The 22,558-nt window shown below is 33.9% G+C and overlaps 1 protein-coding gene across 4 annotated transcripts in view; it reads left to right on the plus strand.

Moving 5' to 3' along the window:
* Diaph3 (diaphanous related formin 3) overlaps positions 1-22,558 on the plus strand; it is a 464,142-nt gene that overhangs the window by 130,880 nt on the left and 310,704 nt on the right. For all 4 annotated transcript variants that reach the window (XM_076871975.2, XM_076871976.2, XM_076871977.2 and 1 more), the window contains 7 exons: positions 652-726; positions 813-882; positions 4,242-4,378; positions 6,471-6,576; positions 19,957-20,067; positions 20,356-20,474; positions 21,145-21,261. In XM_076871975.2, the coding sequence (XP_076728090.2) occupies positions 652-726; positions 813-882; positions 4,242-4,378; positions 6,471-6,576; positions 19,957-20,067; positions 20,356-20,474; positions 21,145-21,261 (735 nt within the window). The remainder of the gene's footprint in view (positions 1-651; positions 727-812; positions 883-4,241; positions 4,379-6,470; positions 6,577-19,956; positions 20,068-20,355; positions 20,475-21,144; positions 21,262-22,558) is intronic.

Genomic DNA, 22,558 nt, shown 5'->3' on the forward strand with positions numbered 1-22,558 from the left:
GTTTTATAGAACAGTTGCAATTTTATCAGGATGGAAATATTCATTAAAAATCATTTTATGCAAGTCAACTATGAAACTTAGGAAATTCTTAACATTCAGTAAGCTGCATTTTAGTAGTTTGTGAAATTCTTGTACAGCATCCTTTTTATTATGTTGACAATTTTTGTCAGTAATATTTTTCTTAGTCTGCATCTTTCCTCTACAGATCTTCATTCATTTGCCCATTTTGAAATAGTCCATGATGGGGTTTATCAAGCGGTGTGCTGATAAATGTTTTATAGCCTGATCTAGGTGAATGGGTGGGTGAAACTCTGGTGGGTTTGAAAGTTTCTGTGATGTAGATACTTGTTATTGCTGGGGATGTCTTCAGGATACTAACATAATGCTGTTGAACATGGAACATGGAAGAGATAGGCTGTAACAGGCCTGTGCAAGCTGAGTTGCTCTTCACCATCTTATCCCATATTGCCCCTTCTTCTACTATGAAAGATTAGGAATCATGAGTGATTTTGTATTTGTTGTTATTCTTATGTGTGTATGTATGATTTTGAGTACAGCAAGCAAAAAATCCTTATGTGTATAGACATTATCATGACATTCTAAACTCAAGTAGTGACTTAATGTGTAACCCTACCTTTTTCCATTTTTCAGTTGGGTGGAAAGCTTTGGACATGAGGGACTTGGATTATTACTAGACATTTTGGAAAAATTGATTAATGGAAAAATGTAAGTACTGCAAAAAATTTTCAATTCAGTTATATTTGTATTTCCCCTTTTAATTCCAATACTGATTTTTTTTTATGTTTATACAGCCAAGAAAAAGTTGTAAAGAAGAACCAACACAAAGTCATACAGTGTCTAAAGGCCTTGATGAATACACAGGTATGCACATAGATAATTAGTATTTGTCCATCATCAATTCTTATATGAACTAGATATTTGTAATATAGTGTTTTATTTGCATTCAAGAGATGTATTGTTCTCATATGCTTTTCAGTACATAATGGAGATATTGAATTGGATTCCAAGTTTGTATGAAACAAACTGTCCTGCAACATGAGACATTTGGGATTGAATGGACCTTTTATGATGTGTAAATCCTCATATGTAGATAAATTCTCTCTTTTCTTTCATTCCCCCTTCTCGTTTTTAAATCCCTTCTTTTCTTTCATCCTCTTTTAATTTTCAAAAATACAGAATTAGCCAACTTAGAATAATAGATGATTATTAAAACTTGATTATTTAAAAAATAGTGTAATGATAATTATTACCAAGGATTCAAGTTGCAACAACTTAGCACTTGTATACATTCCAGGGAATTATAATCTATAATGAAATTAATGTCAACAGGTCTGAGAAGATTTCAGAAATGGAGCAGTCTTGATTAATACAAATAATATTGAGACCACACATAATATGGAGTATCTGTAGGATTTTCATATTTAAAGAGAATACATTAGAAAGAAGAGATGTTTTATGTTCTTTACTGAAGTTGCATTTATCTGACACATTTCGTTTTTTCTTCCATGCATTGTTGACAATCAAAATTGACATTATTTCCTGACATTCTTTTAGTTTGAACATCTAAGTATGTATACTTCACAATGAGTGAAGTAGTACTGGATATTTTAGTTGCTGTTGGACCTCAGAGAAGAAAATTTTATTGATGGTGTTTGCTGATATTTGTTGCATGCAAACTCTGTATGTTTCTGATTAATTTCAATGTATGACATTTTGCCTTATTCTATTTAAATAAACTTTAGACTACATACTTAAGTACTAGTACTTAAATTATTAACATTTCTTCAAAAACTGATGATGGGGACATGTATTTTCCTACTGAGTTCATAGCGCTGCTTTAGGAGACTCCTTCTAAAGTGAGAATATAGAAATTAGAAATTTTACTTGTGATAGACTGAAAGTAGAGACAAATACAAGGTACATTTTTTTTTCAAATCAAACTGGTATGTGGATCATATTTTGAAGAATATCATATCCTACCTAAAACATCATCTTCAATGGCCTGAAATTCTGTTAGGTAATAATGGGCCTCATGTAGAATGCACGGGGAACCTGGCATTGGTCTCAGTTTAGAACAGGCCAGTTATATTACCCAGAGTGGTTCCTTGACATTCAGAAAGTTACATCCTTAGATCTTCAAAATTTGTCACACCTCTGTAGCCTATAATAGCCTTCATTAAAAGCACTTTAATTGCTATCACTGGTAAGTTGGCTATTTTGCATGTAGAGTCAATAGTTTTGGTTTCTCTTCACTTTTTTTTATATATAATTGAGAGTAACTTTATACAAGTTGGTGGTATTTCTCTGTTTAATTATAGATACTGAATAGTGGCAATCAGGCCTCATTCCAATCCCATTAAACTGAGCACTACACATTTTTACATGAACCAAATCAGAGGATACTGCCTGTGATGGGTCTTTGGAGCCACAGGATGACAGTTAATGCCATGAAATCAGAAAATGCTTATATTCTATCCTTCGTACACACTATTTTAAGAGTCAGAGGGTTTTGCAGAGAAAGTAGGTAGTACCACTTGAAGGACATCACCATGAGTCATCTTGAATGGCTGGAGGAGCTACATGGTTCTGATTAAGAATGATAGACACTGGCTAAGGGAAGCCAGGTAGGTGGGAAATGAAGGGGAAATGCTAGGTACAAGCTTTCCTTAATCCTCAGAATTTTTAGTACAAACTGAGCTCTTTGGTTCGTGGTAATCATTGACTGATTGACCTTGTGAACCAGATTTAAATGGTACTTTATAATCTGCTGACAATTCCTATGATTATCAAGGCATGTTGTAGTTTCTGTTCCAATGCCTGCTGTTTTGCTGTTTCCAGTCCTGGGTATCACAGAAGTGAGCATTTCATGACTGGCTTAGCTGTTTCTGGAAACATTCTCCCATCATGGAGACAGAGAAGTCTTTGTGAAAGTCTTACCCTGGGGTACTTGGCCCATCCATTGGCTTGTACTTTCTCCACTGTACCTGTGTTTTTTAGTGGTTTAAAGCAAATGCAATATTTTTGCACAGTGTGAAGGTTTCTTTACATAAATGTCAGATGCAAGGCAAGAAAGTTATAAATAGGCCTTTATAACAGTCAAAGCATTTGGGTCTAAACTTGTTATGCTTTGACTTTGGTGCTTATATGTACTGCTAATTTCAAGTCATAGTTGATAGGTTTCTAATTGGAATCAAGGCCTCTTTTTAGTGCCTAGTCCTGTCTCAGATCAACCAGTTTCTTCTTCCTTAGAGGAATCCTTTGAGATGCATGATAGGTAAATGCTATTATTCAATTGCTTTTGTTCAGCCTATTTTTTTTTTTTGACACTTATACAGATAGATTATAAATAGGCCCAAGAGATGTATACAATCTTAAGCTACCATGTCTTTAATATAGTTCCTCATTTTCTTATTGGATGTAATGTCCTGGCAGCAGCAAATAGATGACCCTCATCCCAAATTAACATTTGTGTTTACAACTGCATTGCCTTCTTGATGATTACTATCATTGTGATTAGGACACAACATTTGCTAAGGCAGTTTCTACATGGGACCCTCCTCAGATTGTCCTTCAACTTTTACTGGTTTATAAATATAGTGTTACTCTTTAGGCCTGCACAATATAATATGGTAGTCAAATGTGGCTTGAGTGCTTGAAATGTGTCTAATCTGAAATGAGATGTGCTGTACGTGTAAAATACACCTGGATTTCAAGTAGGAAGAAAAATGTGAAACCTCTCATCAATAGAATGTTTTACATTTTTTATATGCTGAAATGATTTTATTATAGTGGATTAATTTTATTGAAAATAGTTTTACTTATTGGTTCAAAATGACAGATTACTGCACACAATGTGGTTTGCCTTGTTTTTCTCTTCAACAGTGCTGTGTGCTTACTTATGCATATAGCTCTCTTACCAGCCTTCTTGCCCAGGAATAAATTCCTCATGACCTCGGTGTCTGTTTTAGTATGGTCTGTTTTGCTGTTGGAAAATCTCATTTTACTCTTGTGTTCTCTGTATTTGGTATAGCCTCATAGTTCTTGACATAATGTGAATACTTTTGTGAATTTTTAATGTGCTGTAGGCATGCATGTTTTCAGACTTTACTAGTTGTGAGAATGTATTCTTATAAAAATTTCTAAATAACTGCATTTCGATTTAGGCATGTTTTTTTCAATTAACTCCTAATATTTAACCTCTTGTTTCCAAAATAATATAGTATGGCTTAGAAAGAATTATGAGTGAAGAAAGGAGTCTTTCCTTATTGGCCAAAGCCATGGATCCCAAGCACCCCAGTATGATGACAGATGTGGTTAAGCTCCTTTCCGCTGTGTGCATTGTAGGAGAGGAAAGCATGTAAGTGTTCTTTGCTTTTTTGTCATGGTAAATAATAAGCTTCAAAAGTTTATTCATTTAATGGTATCTATTCATTTAAAATTTAAATACATGTTGAATTTTATGTAAACATTTGATTTAAATTCTGATTGACTAAAAAGAAATGCTGAGTAATTTTTTCTCTTTATCCATATGTTATGAGCCAAAATGTTCCATTGAAAAACGGATTTCTTTATCATAGTTTGAACTGTTTTGAATTCAAACACTATGTGCAGACTGAAAAATATATATATTGGTTCTATTTAATTTTTTTGAGATAGAATTAATTCAAGCTGTGTGCTATGTATATTCCCTTATAAAAACAAACATAGGTATTTGAAAAATCTATATGTATATTTTGGAAATTTTATATGTGATAATACTGTACTGCCTGAGGGTACAAAGTCTTTGACCATACAGTACATACTAAAGCTTTAAAGCAGTTAGCTGTATTTCTTAGACTATTGTACTTATTCCAGATAATTATAAACTTTTTTTCTTCATTAAAGGAATTTGGTCTTCTAATTATAAGAAAGCAAATAAATGCCTTTTGAAAACGATTAAAATGAATGAACTGAACAACCAAAAGAACACAAACATCTCATATAAGGGTATGCAGAGCCCAATCAGCAGAGCCTCCTGCATTCCTTTGAAAATCTGCCTCAGGGAGATCCTGCTATAGCCAGTGGGATTGAGCCAGTTTAGAGGAGCCACAGTTGCAGAGTCAAAGGCACCACTTAGGCCTGTTCCTTGTTCCCAGTGTATACCCAGTGTATACCTGTAGTGTATATCTGTAGAAGAGGCTTAGTTAAACCCAGCTATTGTCCCAAGCATGGCATCTGGCTTTAGTACTTTATCCTTTGCAGTTTTAAAATATCATGTTTTTTTTTGTTGTGGAATTAATGTCTTAGCATCTGTATACATGTTGATATTCTCCTTGATATACATTCTCCTCCATCCTTTCTTTCTCCTAATTACTACCCTTCTCTCTTCCCTCCTCCTTTTCCTCTCTCCAGATCCTCTTGGACTCCTGTTTTTTTTTTCTACTCTCCTTCCTTTTTTTCTGTTTGTCCTCCTCTTCCTCTCTTTTCCCATTTTCTCTTTCTTTTCCTTCCTTCTCCCTTTTCTTCCACCTTTCCTTTTCTCCCTTTTTTATTGCTTCTTGACTTCAGAATGGGTATTGAAATAATGTAATTAACATTTAGAATTATTTGCCTCCAACCACAAAATAAGCATCTATAATAGTTTAGATACACATTATTCTTTACAAGAGGAGGAGGCATATAGCTCTTGCATAATTATATTGTACATTTGAATACTTAAAGTATCTTACTGTGTATTTTTGGCTATTACAACTTCATTTATTTGAAAGGCATTGGAATGTATTGGTGAGAGCTTTTTTTGCTCACTGCAATGGGACTATCTGGTTCCAGAACCTTGTTCCACAATGTAGCAGATGTGAGCCACTAAACAAGTTGCTTAACCTTTTTCTGCTTCCGATTCCTAATCTAGTGTGGGGATTAATAATAGTACTCACATCATATATTTTTTTATATACATTAATTCACAGTAAATTGACTCTACTAATGATAATCTATTGCGTATTTCAAGAAAGCTAGAAGAAAGAATTTTGAATGTTTGTTTTTACCATAGAGAAGTGACCTAAGTTTGAGGAGATAGTATGCTTATCCTAATCTCAGCATTCCACGATATATACATGTATAGAAATATGACACGGTACCCTACAAATATGTATAATTTTAATGTATCAGTTAAAAAGTTAAAAAAAATATTTAATATTTGTAAAGTGGCTCAAATAGTGCCTGATAAGTGGTGAGTGGTATATAAATACTTGATGAATGTACATTTTCTTAGGGCATTGTCAGGATTAAATGAATTGAAGCATAAATTATGCTTAGAACAGTGCTTGGTCCATGGTATGTACTCAGGAAGTTACTTCTAAAAGTGTTACTGGTTGCCTCAGCATATAGACACCTATAGCAGGATGAAGCAGTTGCATGATGGTATTTGTGTCATTTGCTATTTAATTAATAGACTTTCACATTTCCAATAGCCTCGAAGAAGTTTTAGAAGCTTTAACTTCAGCTGGAGAAGAAAGAAAAATTGACAGATTTTCTTCTATTGTGGAGGGCCTTCGGCATAATTCAGTTCAACTGCAAGTAGGTTCCATGTATATTAAATCTATACATAGATTTTGTGAAACTATTTTGTGACTGGTTTGTATGTAGATACTATATTATGAAACTGCATGCTACTTGATATTCTTTTATAGTATTATTTTTAGTGAATGTCTAGAATTTCAATTTGTATTGTTATAATTTGTCTTATAGATGTCTTGGCAAACATCCATGATTACTACCTTAGGTTACTTTTCTAGGAGTAAAATTACTGTTTTTTCAATAAAACATCATCATAGTTCTTTAAACTGTTTTTTCTATTAGGCTTAATTATTATTATTATTATTATTATTATTATTATTTTAAAGAGAGAGAGAGAGAGAGAGAGAGAGAGAGAGAGAGAGAGAGAATTTTTCTAATATTTATTTTTTAGATTTCGGCAGACACAACATCTTTGTTGGTATGTGGTGCTGAGGATCGAACCCGTGCCACACGTATGCCAGGCGAGCATGCTACCGCTTGAGCCACATCCCCAGCCCCTTAATATTATTTTTAAGCAGTTTCATCAATTATATTAATTGAGACTTCTCATTGTTTTAATTTTCATGACTAATAAGCTGAGAGTTTATATGAGTCACAATAAAATTCAAAGTCATAGGGCTGGAACTTTACTTCTGTGGCAGATCACATTAGCGCTGGGTTTGATCTTCAACATCACAAAAAAGAAAAAGAAGGAAAAAAGAAGAATCTTAGGGTTATGTGAGATATTCTTAAACTGTTCTTTTTTTTTCAAAAAATTTACATTTAGACTTAAATCTTTTTAGTATTCAGCTAACTAATATTCATTTAATTCTCCTTCAAAAATATGAAAACAGACAAGAAGATTTTTGGTATGATTGTTGTGATGATCAAACCTGAGCATTTTTAAATAATATTGATATCTGATTCTCATTTCCAGGATTTTAACAATTTATTTGACCTGGTTGTGATGTGGCCTTGGGAGTTTTAAAAGAATCCTTAGGTGATTCTGATGAGCAACAACTTTTGGAAACCAGTGTGCTAATAAGTATGAAGCACATCTGTTTTAAATTATATGTAAAAACAAAAAAACAAAAAAACAAAAAAACAAAAACATATGTAAAAGTTATAGTTGTATTATTTTTTTCTTTTTCGGTACTAAGTATTGAACTCAGGGGCACTTAACCACAGAGCCACATCCCCAGCCCTGTTTATGTTTTTTTATTTTGAGACAGGGTATCATCAAGTTGCTTAGGGCCTCATTAAGTTGCTAAGGCTGGCTTGAACATGTGATCCTCCTTTCTCAGCCTTCTAAACTGCTGAGATTACAAGCTTATGCCACCATGCCTGTACTCTACTTGTAGTTTTTTTTTTTTTTTTAAATTTTAAATGTTTTCTGGTCCTTGATCCTTTTATTGTTTCTAGTTGTGATAGGAATAGAAAATCCAAGTCTTAAAATTAAGAAACATTAAATTAAAATTAAAAGATGTTATTTGAAGCAAAATCAGATGATGTTAGAAACTGTGAAGCTGATGAATTGACTGTGACATATCAGCTGACAACAATGTGAGTGGCTGGTGAGGGACCTTATTGCTGTGATTTGTGTCCCTCTGCAGTAGGCAGGACTGAGGATCTGAATGTATGTTCTCTACTGCATGTGTCCAGCTGCCATGGGCCTGGAAAAAAGCCCCTCTTCACTCATTCTGCGCTTGGCAGATGGCAGGGGAATTAGGGACTTGCCTTTGTTCTCCACTGCTGACACCTCTAGTTTTGGCTTCATGTGCTGGGGTCATTTAATTCATATTCTTTCTTGTTCTACTTCTGTCTCTTCTTTCTGTTCTTCTCTTTTCCTTCCTTTCTTCCTTGAATCTTTTTGATTTCCTCTTGTGTAGGTGTTCTTTTTCATCTGATGTTTTAAACAGTTCTGGCTTACTATCCATAAGATTAAGACATTAACACTTGAAGAAATTTTTAAAATTCTATTTCAAAATTGTATTTAGTTTTTGGGTGGTTTTTAAATAAAGTTATATTTGGATAAAATTCATATGTCATATTATTTACCCATTTAAAGTGTGTATTTTTTTACATTCAGATGTATTAATCACAATCAATTTTAGAGTATTTTCAATGCTCCCAAAAGAAAGTACTCATCCCTTAGCTGTAACCCCCAAATTCCTTCATTCACTCTAGTCCTAGGCCACCAGTACCCTACCTTCTGTCTCTATAGTTTTACATATTCCAGACACTGCACATTAATATAATCATGCAATTATTGGTTCTTTGTGACTGACTTCTTTCATTTAGCATAATATTTTCAAGGTTTATCTTTGTTGGAATGTGTATCAGTAGTTCATTTTTTGTTGCCACCTATTATTCCATTATATATTGAATACACCATATTTAATTTATCAGTTGTCAGACATTTTGGTTATTTCCATTGTTTGTTACAAATAATGCGGCTAATTACATTTGTCAGGATGATTTCTTTTTGAACTACCTCTTATTGGCCTTATTTTATGGTAATGGTATAGCAGTGTAGTAGAGGAGGGATAGCAGCAACACTGCCTACCCCTCTCCCTTTTATGGTACCATTGATTGAACCCAGAAGTGCTTAACCACTGAGCTATATCCCCAGCCTATTTTTTAATTTTTAATTTCGAGATAGTCTTGCTAGGTTGCTTAGGGCTTTGTTAGGTTGCCAAAGGTGGCCTTGAACTTGTGATCCTCCTGCCTCAGCCTCCTAAGGTGTGTGCTATCTCACCTGGCAACATTGACCTTTGATAGCTATGGAAATCATGTATTTGGTTCAATTCTTCCGAGAATTTTTACAATGGTATAGATGGTTGATTATATTTGAAACTAATTGGCTTTTACAAAAGTAATTTGTTCAGTTGTAAGTAATTATATTTTCTGTTACACTTGGTGATATTGTACTTTTTTTGATGTCCTTCAAATGCTGAAATAAATTTCATGATGCAGTTCTTAAATCTTAATTTGCATCAAGAAAAGTTATGTTGGCATCATTTAAAATCACCTTTTCTCATTTTCTGGGTACATTCCATGTTGCTGATAAATAGTAGATAATGGGAAGAGAATTCTAAATTTTAATTTTCGCTGTTCATTTTATTGTGGGTTTTACCCTTTAACAAAGGCTTCTTATTATTAAGCCTAATGTTTGAAAAACTAGCAGATGGCAAGCTTAAGAGTAAAAGGTACTATTTGCAATAAGGTAATTTAGCTTACCTCATCCCACCCTCAATTAAAAAAAAAGGTAAAATAGATTCTCTTCTGAGGATTACTGATTATGCTCTATTTTTATTAAAATTATGAAGCAACACTTTACTAACATAAATATACTTTCTTTGAGGGTTTCTGAATTTTCTACAAATTTGGTTATTTTAGAACTAGCTGATTGTCAATTTTCCCATAAAGCCATTGTTCTAAGTGCCCATTTTATTCCATTATCTTCCTAATTCACATTTATTAAAATGAATTAATCTGGGTGATATTAGCAGATCATCAAATTAAAAATAAAACTTGTTTGTTACCAAATAAAATAGAAACCAGTTGTTTGCTTTTAAATTGGAGAAAATAGGAGATAGTAATATAAAGAACAATGAGGAATTTTTTATTGCAATGTATGTTTATAGCAAAGTGCTTTTTAAAGGAAAATTGTTTGATTTTCTTCAGAGTGTGATCATAATAAAGATAATTTGACTGCCTATAATTTTGATAGAAAATGACTGTATTTCCCCCATTTGATATAGTTTAGTAATAAAATGAAAAACGAAGTACCTGAAATATCTTATAGTTATTTTCAGATGTTAGAGAGTCTTATTTTCAGGAAAGAAAGTATAAACAAAACAACCAAAGGCTAAATATTTTCTCTGATATATGGATGATAATTCCCAATGAAGGGGAGACACTAGGGAAGAATAGAGTTTAACTTAGATTAGGCAGAGGGGAGTGAGGGAAGAGGAGGGGATATGGGGATAGGAAAAATAGTAGAATGAAACAGACATTATTTCCTTATGTACATAATATGACTGCATGACTGATGTGATTCTACAATCAGAAAAATGAGACCTTATACCCCATTTATGTGTGATCTATTGAAGTGCATAAATGCATTCTGCTGTCATGTATAACTAATTAAAACCAATAGTAAATACTGGAAATTGCACTAGTGTACTTCAGTTTATTTTCTTAAATGTATCAGGAAGATTTCTTCAGCTGCAAGCAACCTAATCCATTCTAGGCCATTTAAATAGAAAATGGTATTGAGTACCTTATAAAATTTTTCAAGGCCCACGGAAACATGTATGGATGATATGTAATCATTAGTGTCATGTACAGAAGAAGAATGCCGAACCACATCACAACAGTGTTCTCAGAAACATGATCCCAAACACTACCCTGGGTAGCACTTGAGATGCTAGGAACAGAGATACCTTCTGCCACAGATGTCCTTGGAGAACCACACTGTCTATCATAGGTCCATTTTTGTGTGTGTGTGATTGTTCTCTCTGTTGGCCTGATCTTACTTAGAAGAGGTTTGGAATAAATATAGAGTTGCCAATCTCTAGTTTTTGCCATATTTTAATTTTCTGTTATCTCATTTCTCTCTCCTCCTTTCTATGTGTGTCTTCCATCTTCTCTTGTGAGAACTGTATTTTGCAAGGGGATCTGGATTTCAAAGGGTTTGTTGAAACCCTTGCTGTTGTTCATAGAGTTGATTGATATGTATTGATATGTTTATGTCAGGAAAGGAATAAGTGTGTGAATCTTAGTTTGGTTTTTTGGACATTTGGTTTTCTTCTGCACCTCCTCCCCACCCTAATTGTGTTTTCCGGATCCAGTCCCATTGGAGTTGTAACTGGGAGTATCAAGAACTTGAAGGGTTTCAGGTTTCCCACTACTTGTAAACTGACATGTTTAATTGGTGCTGTCAACAAACATAAACTTCTAGGTCAAAAATAAAGACTCTTGTGTTAGCTTTATTGCAGCCCCCATTTCCAGATCATGAAGCTCATAGTGTGATGTGAGGAAGACCAGTTGCAGTATGGTGTTGAAGGAGATAAACCCTGACCTTAGGGGCAGGGACAGCAAGCAGTTAGCTATGATCTTATTGATACAGGTTGTGATGAAATCTGTTAAGTTGCCTTGTAGACTGTATAATAAAGACTCCTCCAATGAGACTGCATCAGGAAGTCAATTACTACAATACATGCAGAATTGTGAAAGGCTCAGGGAGACCTTAGCACAACAGTTGGCTTTCTCCTTTAATTTTTCAATTGTTCTTTCCACAAGGCTGGTGTATTAATTTATATACAGACTGATATGTTAATGATCTCACAGTCTTCTGCTTCAGGAAGGAGGAAGTCCAGGGCAATTCTTTTGTGCCAAGCAACCCTGGCCAGTGACTTGAAGCTGCTCTAAGTGCTGTCAGGGATGATGTGGTATCACTGATTATCTTAGCTAAAACCCAGGAAAAATTTCATAACAGCTTTTTTAAATGTCTGACTTTCATTCCAGGAATAACTGCATGAGGGGGAATATAGTGAATCATCCCATTCCACCCCACCTTTCTTAGATTAACCGAAGGAAGCTTGACTTTGAAGTGATTTCCAAAGTTATCTGAATACTGCGTGGCACACTGTTAGTGTTTCCCTAAACACATAATGTGTCAGTTATGATATTTTTGAAAAGAGAGGAAAGTTAATGCCTGTCTTTCATATGAGTTGTTCTCTCTTGAAGACACACATGGCATTTTTGGAAGGAAAATGTTGTTTATAGTTGTTGGGGACCCTCAGTTGGAATCATTGTTACCCAAATGGCTATAGGAGACAAGGCTATCAGCATGGCTTTCGAGCTGGCTGATAATCTTTATGATTCTTAGTTCACGAAATAATTGATTTTAATCTTTCTTTTTGGAGTGTCTGTCTGAAGACAGTCCAGTCTGTCACTTTGATCTGTTTCACTCACCCATCTCATAGAATGATTGACCTAGGGTTATGGGGATTGAGATACGGCAGACACATGGAAATGCAGAAAGATATTATGCATGGTAGGTACAGGAACCATAGCTGTCTTCTGCTATTCTGACAGAATGCTTAGTAAAGTTTAGCTATGGTGGTCAAATAGCAGAGCTCTCTGGTGGGAGATGGTGAGTGTGCTGTAGGAGAGGAACTTTGAGCTTATGGAACCTGAATCTTCTAGAATGAGCGGTAAGCATGCTGATTCTATGCCAGATGGTGACTTTATTATATTGGACTAGGAGCTTGCCTGCCCTTTGTTGGAAGGGACAATGCTGCCTCTATCCTCTGAGGTTGTTTGCTATACTTAAATCTAGAACAAAGCCCATCAATGCCTCTACTGCAATACATGCAGAAATGTGCAAAGCTCAGGAAGAATTGTATTGAAATAGAACAAACTGCTGAGCTTCTTAGAGTTGTCTTCTTGGTTGCTTTTCCTTCAGTTGGATGCTCCTAGTGTTATTTGTATACATTCAGTGTACTTGGAATGTAGAATGAGTGGAACGAAACTTTCTTTAATTCTGGTTCACGTGATACAAGAGAATTTTCCCTATTTGAGATATTGACTAAAAAGAAAACATGTTTTCCAAAGTTTCTGAATCTAGAGAGAGGAAAGTTCTTTCAGAGGGCAAATATGAATAAGGGAAAAGACAGACAAGCTTGGTTATGAGAGGGGTAACATTAATGTCTTTGATACTTTAATGTGAATCTAGATGTAATTAACATCTTTTGCTCACTGAAAATATGCTTAATATTTTTTTATTTAACTGCCTCCAGCCTTCAAAAAATTTGCTTTACCGTATTCTTTAGACACTGAAAATTAGATGGGTTTCTATTGTACTTTTGTGCACCTCTTTTTTTATTTTCCAGTAAAAATAACTCGGATCTGCAGTTTGTTTACTTTTGTTGAAATACATAGCCATTGTTCTCTTCAGTTTTTTTTTTTTTTAATGTGCCATTCTGTGGCGTTACATACATTCACATTGTTTCGCAACTATCATATCTTTTGATTTCCTAAGCTATGATGATAACATTGATGCAGCCATGGACAGGGGTGGTTAGTGGTTGGTATGTCTTTCTAGAATGTCTATAGGAGGCATTCTATATCCTAGAATGTATTTTCCCAAAAGGCAAAAGCCAGGATTATTATCTACCCCCTTGGTGTCTTGGAACTTTACTAGAGGAAGGCTGTGTGTTGTGCATGGGGCATTCACACACCTCACAAAGCATGAGTGTGGAGTGTGATCCTGTACAGAGAACAACAAAGGGAAATGTATTCTGTTCAATAATAACCCTTAAGAAAGGGTTATATTGAGAGGATATAATTTCTCATTTTTCTGAGTGTACATGTTGCAGAATCATACTGGTCAGCAGTCACATATATACATACAATAATAATATCTGTTTCATTCTACTATCTTTCCTATCCCCATATCCCCTCCACTCCCCTCCCATCACTTCCCTCAACCTAATCTAAGCTAATGCTATTCTTCCCTAGTGCCACCCGCCTTATTGTGGATTAGCAACTGCATATTAGAGAAGACATTTGGCCTTTGGTTTTGTTGTATTGGCTTATTTTGCTTAGCATGGTATTAACCAAATCCAACCATTTACTGGCAAATTTCATAATTTTACTCTTCTTTAAAGCTGACTAATATTCCATTGAGTATATGATATATCAAAGTGCATAAATGCATGCTACTGTCATCTATAACTAATTAAAACAAATGAAAAATACATATATAACAAAAAAGAAAGGGTTATATATACATTTTTTCGAATATTTTTTAGTTGTCGATGTATCTTGATTTTTTAAAAATTTATATGTGATGCTGAGGATCGAACCCAGTGCCTCACACATGCTAGGCAAGTGCTCTGCCACTGAACCACAACCAGAGACCCAAGGTTGTATTTTTAGTTGTAATACTTTTCAATCAGATGATTTGAAAATGATACTCTTGTTGGAATTTGCTTTGTGAAATAAGGGATGTTGGTCTGGTTCCTCTGAGAAGGGGAGGTTTGGTGTGTGAGGGATTGGGCGAAATGCCTGTGACAGTCTTTGGAAGAGGGGTCTGGAGGGGCTGGAGAACCATCCAACTCCATGTTAGGTCTGACCCTAGGTGAGGAAGAGGGAGGGAATTGAGGAAGTGTCTCAAGCTGCCCTGAAGTTCTAGGATGAATAGGACACAGGGGAAATCCTTGATCCAAAGTCCTGTGTGTCTCAGAAGCAGCCCTGTGTTAAAATTTATTTGTTGTGTTTGTTCAAGCATGTGGCTGAGGTGCAGCGAAGAGTAGCTTGTGAGAAGTGTGGCTTCTGTTCAAACACTGTGATGGGATTGTTGGCCGTTTATGCTACCTCAGTCAAAGGTTGAGAGTTGTAATTAAATCTTTTACTAACTTAAAAAAAAATCTTTTCAATCCTTGGATTTCATTTAGTTCAATTATAGAATATAACTTTGGAAATTGTTTGGATTTCAATTCTTATGTGTCTCAGAACGTAGAAAACACCAGGATCTTTTTAAAATAATAAAAAAAACAATGAGAACTTTTTCCTGTTATATATAGTTTGGGGTTCATTAAAATATTAAAAGCAATGCAAGATCTTTCTTGAGTTGTAATCATTCTACTTTGAACTTGTCAATGGGCAATTATTATTAGAGGAATGAGACAAATCAGAGGTAAAATGCCTTTCTGGATTTAGCCAAATTTGTTTGTTTTCATTTGATTTTATTCTTTCTACTCCTTAAAATTCACCGAATTTTCATGCTTAGTGAAAAACCAAATGCAGAATACAGAGTATGAATTGGAGGGTTTCTTTTTGTATTTTTATTTTTGGTAGTGGGGATTGAACCCAGTGGTACTTAAATACTGAGCCATATCCTCAGGCCTTTTTATTTTGTATTTTGAAATAGGGTCTTGCTAAGGCTGACTTTCAACTTGGCAATCCTCCTTCAGCCTCCTGTGCTGCTGGCATTATAGACATCAGCCATCATGCCTGACTGGAGAGTTTATTTAAGAACCATTATTGGGGCATCCTAGGATAGAGAGATCAGTTTATCTTTATTTCTTTCTATTTTGGCATCTACTTTTGTTGAAGTTTGCATCAATAGGATAAATATAAAATTATGAAAGAATACAAACACCAAACAATAGAATGAAGTAGTAAATAATATGCTATTATCCTAAATGATGTTATAATACCAATAAAATAATATTCCAATGTGAACTCATTTTCATATGGAGAACTTCTAAGAATAAGCTAGTGATTAACATTCCCCAGAATTTAAAGATAATAGATACCTTTGTTAATACTGTGATAGGCCACTAGAAGGATAAATTTAACCTGTGGCTCAAAGATAACTGCAATGTCTTTTAAATAACCAGTTAGCCAATGACTGGTATGCACTAGATACTGGAACTACAGAGATGAATGAAATACATTGCTTTTAAGACTCTTATGCTCAGGAATGAATTTAAAGCTACCTAATTATTGATATGAAATTTTTAATTTAGCAGTGTCAATAGAATGCATGGGAGCATATAGGAGAAATTGATACTGCCTTGAGAGGAAGTATTAAATGGCTTAGAAGAATCCATGTCATTCAGAGGACCTATTCATGTAACTTATAGTCCCTTGAATATTGCAATTCGTTTCTTTGGGTGCATATGTGGAGCATATGCAGTTTTCAAGCTCTGACTTCTTGTTTTGCCATATCATTTATAGAACATTCAATTAGGAGATTAAATAAAATTTAAGAACTTTACATCTGTTGGTATCTTTTACTGTTTCTGTCTTTCTACATTATGTAGTCTGTTTAGTTTTTATTCTGAATTAATGCATATGTATATAGAATTTAAAAATCATTAGTTTCTTTATTTGTACTGGAGGCTAAATATTTCTCTGTAAGCATCATTTACTCATCTTAATTTGATAAATGTGAAATTTGATTGTGCAAAGAGAGACAGGTGATTTCTGCTATTGGGTAGGGATCTTCCAGGATTAGATAATAAGTATTTGCAGATTCTGATAGAATTTTTATTTAAGTATTTTCTGATACTTGTTTTCAATCTGGATTTATCTCCTGAAGCTGTTAGGATTTTACAGTGTAGGATAGCCATCATTTAAACTTGTAAAATCATCAACGTACATCCAGGATGAACATGTTGAGCCAAGAGTGAACTTTCTTCAGACAACTTGCTTTTGCTGTTCCTGAGAATACCAACAATATAGAAAGTATCTGCTCTTGGTGGTCCTGGAGCCACCCGAACTGGCTTGTGGATGGGCTCAGGCATTGAACGTGTTTATGTTCCTTGAATTTTGTGTCTTACCTTATTTGTCCAGAAAAGGTCAGAAACCAAACGTTAAAAAGTCATAGTACAGAGTTGAGTACAAGATAGTAAATTTTGTCTAGCTCCAGAAGGAGGTGAATTTTGTCTCGTAATTGAAGCCATTTCTGTAGCATAATACAAGTTAGGTCATATTTCTATAAGCATGGTGATTGAATAACTTATTCACATTTCTTGAGTTTATATTAATATTTCTATTAATAATCCCCAGTTGACAAACTATTTTTTAATGAATGATTCCTAATGTACATATTAGTTTCAGTTTTAAAAGCAGGATTTATCCTATTCTTCTTTAAAACCTGTTGGCTTCCTTGCATTTTGTATATCTGTTACGGTACCAGTTCCTGTCAGTTAAACAATAAATGTGGGAGGCTTCTTGTAACTTCTGTTCTTCTACCTCAACCAGTGTTCAAATTGTATCAGTTTTTCCTGTTTAGATTTCAAATGTTATTCCAGCCCTTCTTACATTGCTTACCACCGTTGTTTTGTTTCTACATTAGCTTTTTAATCTGAATCTACTGTTTCTATTATTGTTCCTGCTTTCCATAATATCCTTTGTGATTTTCACTATTTGCACTTGAATCTGAATTTTGTGTTTTGGTACACAAAAAGGCATGTTTGATCTGTCCCCTGTCTTCCTGGTCAGCATCATCTCTCTTGACTCCTTTACCAGCTCTCCCTGCTCAAAGGATTTCTGAACTTTGAATTACTTGTAATTCAGTGAAATAGCCCCTGTCTTTGAACATATTAATTCCTCTTCTTGAAATATCTTTGTCTATTCCTTCATTGGGCACTTTCCTATTAATCTTTGAGTTAGTAGTTTTATTAAGTAGTCTTTGTTCTTATTTAGTACCTCCGATTCCCATTGTATGCCGGATGTACCTCTTCAAGTGTATAGTATGTTTTACTATGATAGCTGTGCATCTGCAGTTGTACAGTTTGTACTGCTTCCCTTTGTAGCTCCTGAACCTTTTTTGGTATCTCTGGGAATTAATATGGCACAGATTCTGAATTGATGTCTACTGATGGTACGCTGAATTGGTGTGAAATCATATGATACCTCAAGTCCATATATATATACATACATATACATATATATATATATATATATATATATACATTGAGATATATGTGAGGTCACAGTTCTATGTATCGAATTTGCAATTTTTTTTATTACTATTGAAGCTGTACATTAAAGCTATATAATTTATTTTGTGTTAATAAAAATACCTTGATCTTTACCTTCATTATAGGATTTTTGACCTGTAAGGAAAGTCAGTATGTTTTGGAATATATGTATGTATATTCATAAACTCATGTTTGCATGATAAAAATCAAAGAGTGGTTGTAGGCCATGTTAGTGGTAAATAGGCATTATATCTGGGGAAACATTTTGTAGATTTAAATAGATTCTTTCAGCTTAGTTTCCCACTTTTCTTTCTTTGAGAAATCATCTTTTTGAATATTTCCTGGAAATAATTTAGATTATTTTTGTCCCCTTCTTCTCCATTTCATGTTACTTATTTTTTCTGCATATATCTGTTTTCAGTTTAGGTGATATTTATGCTAAGTTTAGTGTTGCTGGTATTTGCTTCTTTCTGTGTGCTTCTTTCTTTACATTCGTTTAGAATCTGGGTGATTGACACTGATTTAGTATCTCTTAATGTAGAGAAATTGTGTGCACATACCACACACACACAGACACACACATGCATGCATACTCTCTGAACTCTTTAAAAATTACAGAGTGTTTTCTGATAAAAAAAAGTTTGTGGTTGTTTAGTAATGACTGGTAAGGGTGTGGAAGGAAAACATTTTAAATTTATTGACACAAACTGGTGATAGCTGAGTGAGTATGTAGCAGAAAGGTAGACTGTTCTAAGTTTTTTAATGTATGTTTTGCTTATCCCTCTGTCTTCTGGCACATTTCCTACCCCTATTTTAAACAATCTTAAGGTTTGACAGTACAGGCATGCTGGTCAGATTTTAGTGCTTGGATATCAAATATAACAATTACTATATATTTCAACCAGCAGGAACTGAGACCCCTGTTGGTGTCTTAATCCAAAAACAACATTTTAAATTCATATAAACCTTGCCTTAAGGAATGGAGAAAAGACAATTTAGGGAACAGCGTGGGGTTAAACATATTGATCAGTAGTTCAGTAGTTCTTGTTAGACTTTGAGTAGAATGTAGACATAGAAAAATAACATTATCAGCAACAACAAAGAATGATTTTCCTCTCTAGAGAGAATCTCTTTTGCTTCAATTATATGGATTTTTGATGATAAAAGACATAGTTCAGGCAGGGCTAAAAAAAAATGGAGAAGTTGAAAGCTGGGTGTGATACCTAAACTGAAAGATTTTGTAATTTTTTATTATTATTTAAGCTGTACATTAAAAGGGGTTTAATGAGCTATATAATTTTTGTGTTAATAAAAATAACACAGTAATTTTGAATTTTTGCCAATGTGCAAAAACCATTGCTTGATAAAGTTTGAGAAATTAATTAATTATGTAGTTTTTGGTTATAATAACCCTAGTAACCAGATTCAGTAGCCTGTTGATTTTGTGGTCTTTGGGAATTTATGTTTCTTTTGATGAATGGAAAATTATTATTATTTTTGTTCCAGTTTAGATACTATCCATCCACTAATACATATTTGTAGTTTTCAGACAGAATGTGTTCATGTGCTATTGGTTGTATGTGGAATGATGCTGGATAAGACCTTTTGGTTATTGGTGAATTTTTTTGTTAAGAGATACTAATGAGTAATATATCTTCATCTCCCTTTTTCCTCAATAATCCCAAATAAGTAAAAAGAAAAACTACTGAAACTCTATTTCTTTTAAATATATATGGTTGATTAAAATATTTTACACAGAAATTATTATATTAATAGGATTTTCTGCTAGAGAAAATATTTGTAATTCTTGGAACAGAACCTCGATTTTTCAATTTTGTTGTTTTATCTCTAATGTTAGAAACCAAGTCTAAATCTCACTGTGTGTCTGCTGTAGGTAGCTTGTATGCAGCTCATAAACGCCCTTGTTACATCTCCTGATGATTTGGACTTCAGGCTTCATATCAGAAATGAATTTATGCGTTGTGGATTGAAAGAGATATTGCCAGTAAGTGCCCTGCAGTCTCCTTATTAATATTTAAATTAGAAGAATACTTGAGTGGGGGAAATTTAGATAAATTACCCTGAAGAATAATTTATCTATGGGAAAAGACTTGAGTATAAAAATCTATTTTTGAAATATAGACGATAAGATTTGAGTATTATTTAACACTTTATATGTTTGAATGCTATAAATCATGTTGAATGGTTGGTTTATTGTTTATATGTTATACATTAATTTTTTGCATAATTAAAAACAAAATCATTTATCATAATTGCAATTTAATATCTCTAGAGTTTAAAACGTATTAAGAATGATGGCCTGGATATCCAACTTAAAGTCTTTGATGAGCATAAGGAAGAAGATTTGATTGAGTTCTCTCATCGTCTGGAAGATATTAGAGCTGAACTTGAATATCCTTTTTTTCTGAGGTCTAGTCAAAAGATACATAAAAGCACTGCTAATTCCAAAACAACTGAGTGCTCCCTATAAAATATTTAACTCATTTCTATGTAAACAATGTGAAATCAAACCTTTTTGCACCAGAAAAATGTTATTTTGTTAGCTCTTTCCATTTTTCTGAGTATATACATATATAAATTGATATTACAGTTAACAAATGGACCAGCTTTTTGTCTCCCTTGCCACCCATGCTCCTTCTCTGCACAGTGGGTTCATACTCATTAGGCCCCTGTTCATTTTGTAGGACTGCATTCTTCCAGAGATCCACCAGTATTCTCTACTAGTGCTTCTCCATGATAAATAACACCTTCCCTGGCACTGTCAGTGAGAGCACCCCTAGAACTCATTATGGTGTTCACAGCCAGCAACCTACTACCTCACCTCTAGCAGCATTTTCACGTAGGAAAAGCAGATTAGTTGGGGTTATGAGGGGGAAACAAGAAAGTGTCAGAGCAAGTTAACATTTCCAGAGTTATTCCCTGCCTTCAGTCTTCAGTACCTGTAGTAGGGTAAGATAGATAATGGTTTCTCAAAGCTTTACAGAGCAGATTCTGTATCATATTATTACAGTTGTTTGATGTTAGAATATAAATAAGTCCTTATGTTCCTTAATCAACTTACTGAAGCATCTGATGTTTACAACATGGTATGGAACACAGTTAAGGAAACCAGAGCAGAGGGATATTTTATTTCTATTCTTCAGCATCTTTTGCTGATTCGAAATGATTATTTTATAAGGTCAGAGGAAGTTATATTCTAATGTTTTCTTTCACCAATAAAAATCTATTAATTGTGAAGTTCACTTGATATTTCATTTGGAATAAAAAATAATTTTTATTTCTGTCATAATATTGATTTATGTTTTTTTCCTCTGGGCATACATTTAGATACATTATGGTGACACACTATTATATTACTGTGACTTTAAACTGCAGTGGATTCTTGGTTATAGTCTTTCATCTGAATAAAAATTCAAAGTAGCAACAAATTATTTGTTTAACACGTGATGGGTAATATTTTCTGGTTATTTCTTATGCAGTACCTATGATGTTGATACGTTTCTTTTCATAAGTTACATGAAGGGTACTAAACACGGCATTTATTAGTGTTTAAGTAGCTGGAAATTACCTTAATGATATAGGTGTGTTTAATGTTTCTAATGCATTAGAGAAAGTATACATATGGCTTTTCAGGTTTGATTATATACCAGCCAGCTGAGCATAACAAATTGTTTACCCTTTCTCTACCTCATCTACATCATAATGTAGCTCTATATGTATATGAACACCTAACTCACTGGGTTGTAGGAAGATTAAGTATGGTAACAGAGCCAAATCCCTGATACATGGTGCATGCTCAATAAGTGTTCTCTATAATTTCTTTCCAGTTTTATTGCTATTTATGAGAGAAACTAAGATGTTTGAATATAAAATCTTCTATGTTGCCACCAATTTATCTTTGCCGTGATTTCATTCTCAAATATTGTGGGAGTGTGTCTTTCCTACTTATTTTCAAGTAGAAGGATTTGTTAGAAAAGCCTCTTTCAGACTGTGCCCCTGGGTGAAGGCAAAGTGCAGCTCAGTGATGTACTGATGTACCTAACAAGAGGCAACAAGAGTCAAAATGTTGGAACTTCAGATCCTTTAGGAAGAGTGGAGGTCATGCACCAAACTTCTTTGTAGCTAAGAACCCCATAAATGTTTTAAAAATATGAGTTTAATAAACTGCTTTCTGATATTTAAGATAAAATAAAAGCTTACATATTTAACCATTTTATAAATGCTAGATGAAAAATACTAATTAGATAAGATTTTATAATACCCCTTATATTCTGTTAATTACAATACTATATTTCTACTCCAAATTTACTTCAAAATGAAATTAAAACTTGTCTTTATTCTGAAGTAACCCCATCAATTTCTTGATCTGTTTGTATGTGATCCCGCTGACCTCAGGTTGGTTTTTGCTATTGCAAGTTTCCAGGAAGTCAGGACCCTGTTAGCATTTAGTGGTTTGAATGTGTCTATGGTGCCAC

The sequence above is a fragment of the Callospermophilus lateralis genome, chromosome 12 (genome assembly GCF_048772815.1).
Source record: "Callospermophilus lateralis isolate mCalLat2 chromosome 12, mCalLat2.hap1, whole genome shotgun sequence".
Taxonomy (NCBI): domain Eukaryota; kingdom Metazoa; phylum Chordata; class Mammalia; order Rodentia; family Sciuridae; genus Callospermophilus; species Callospermophilus lateralis.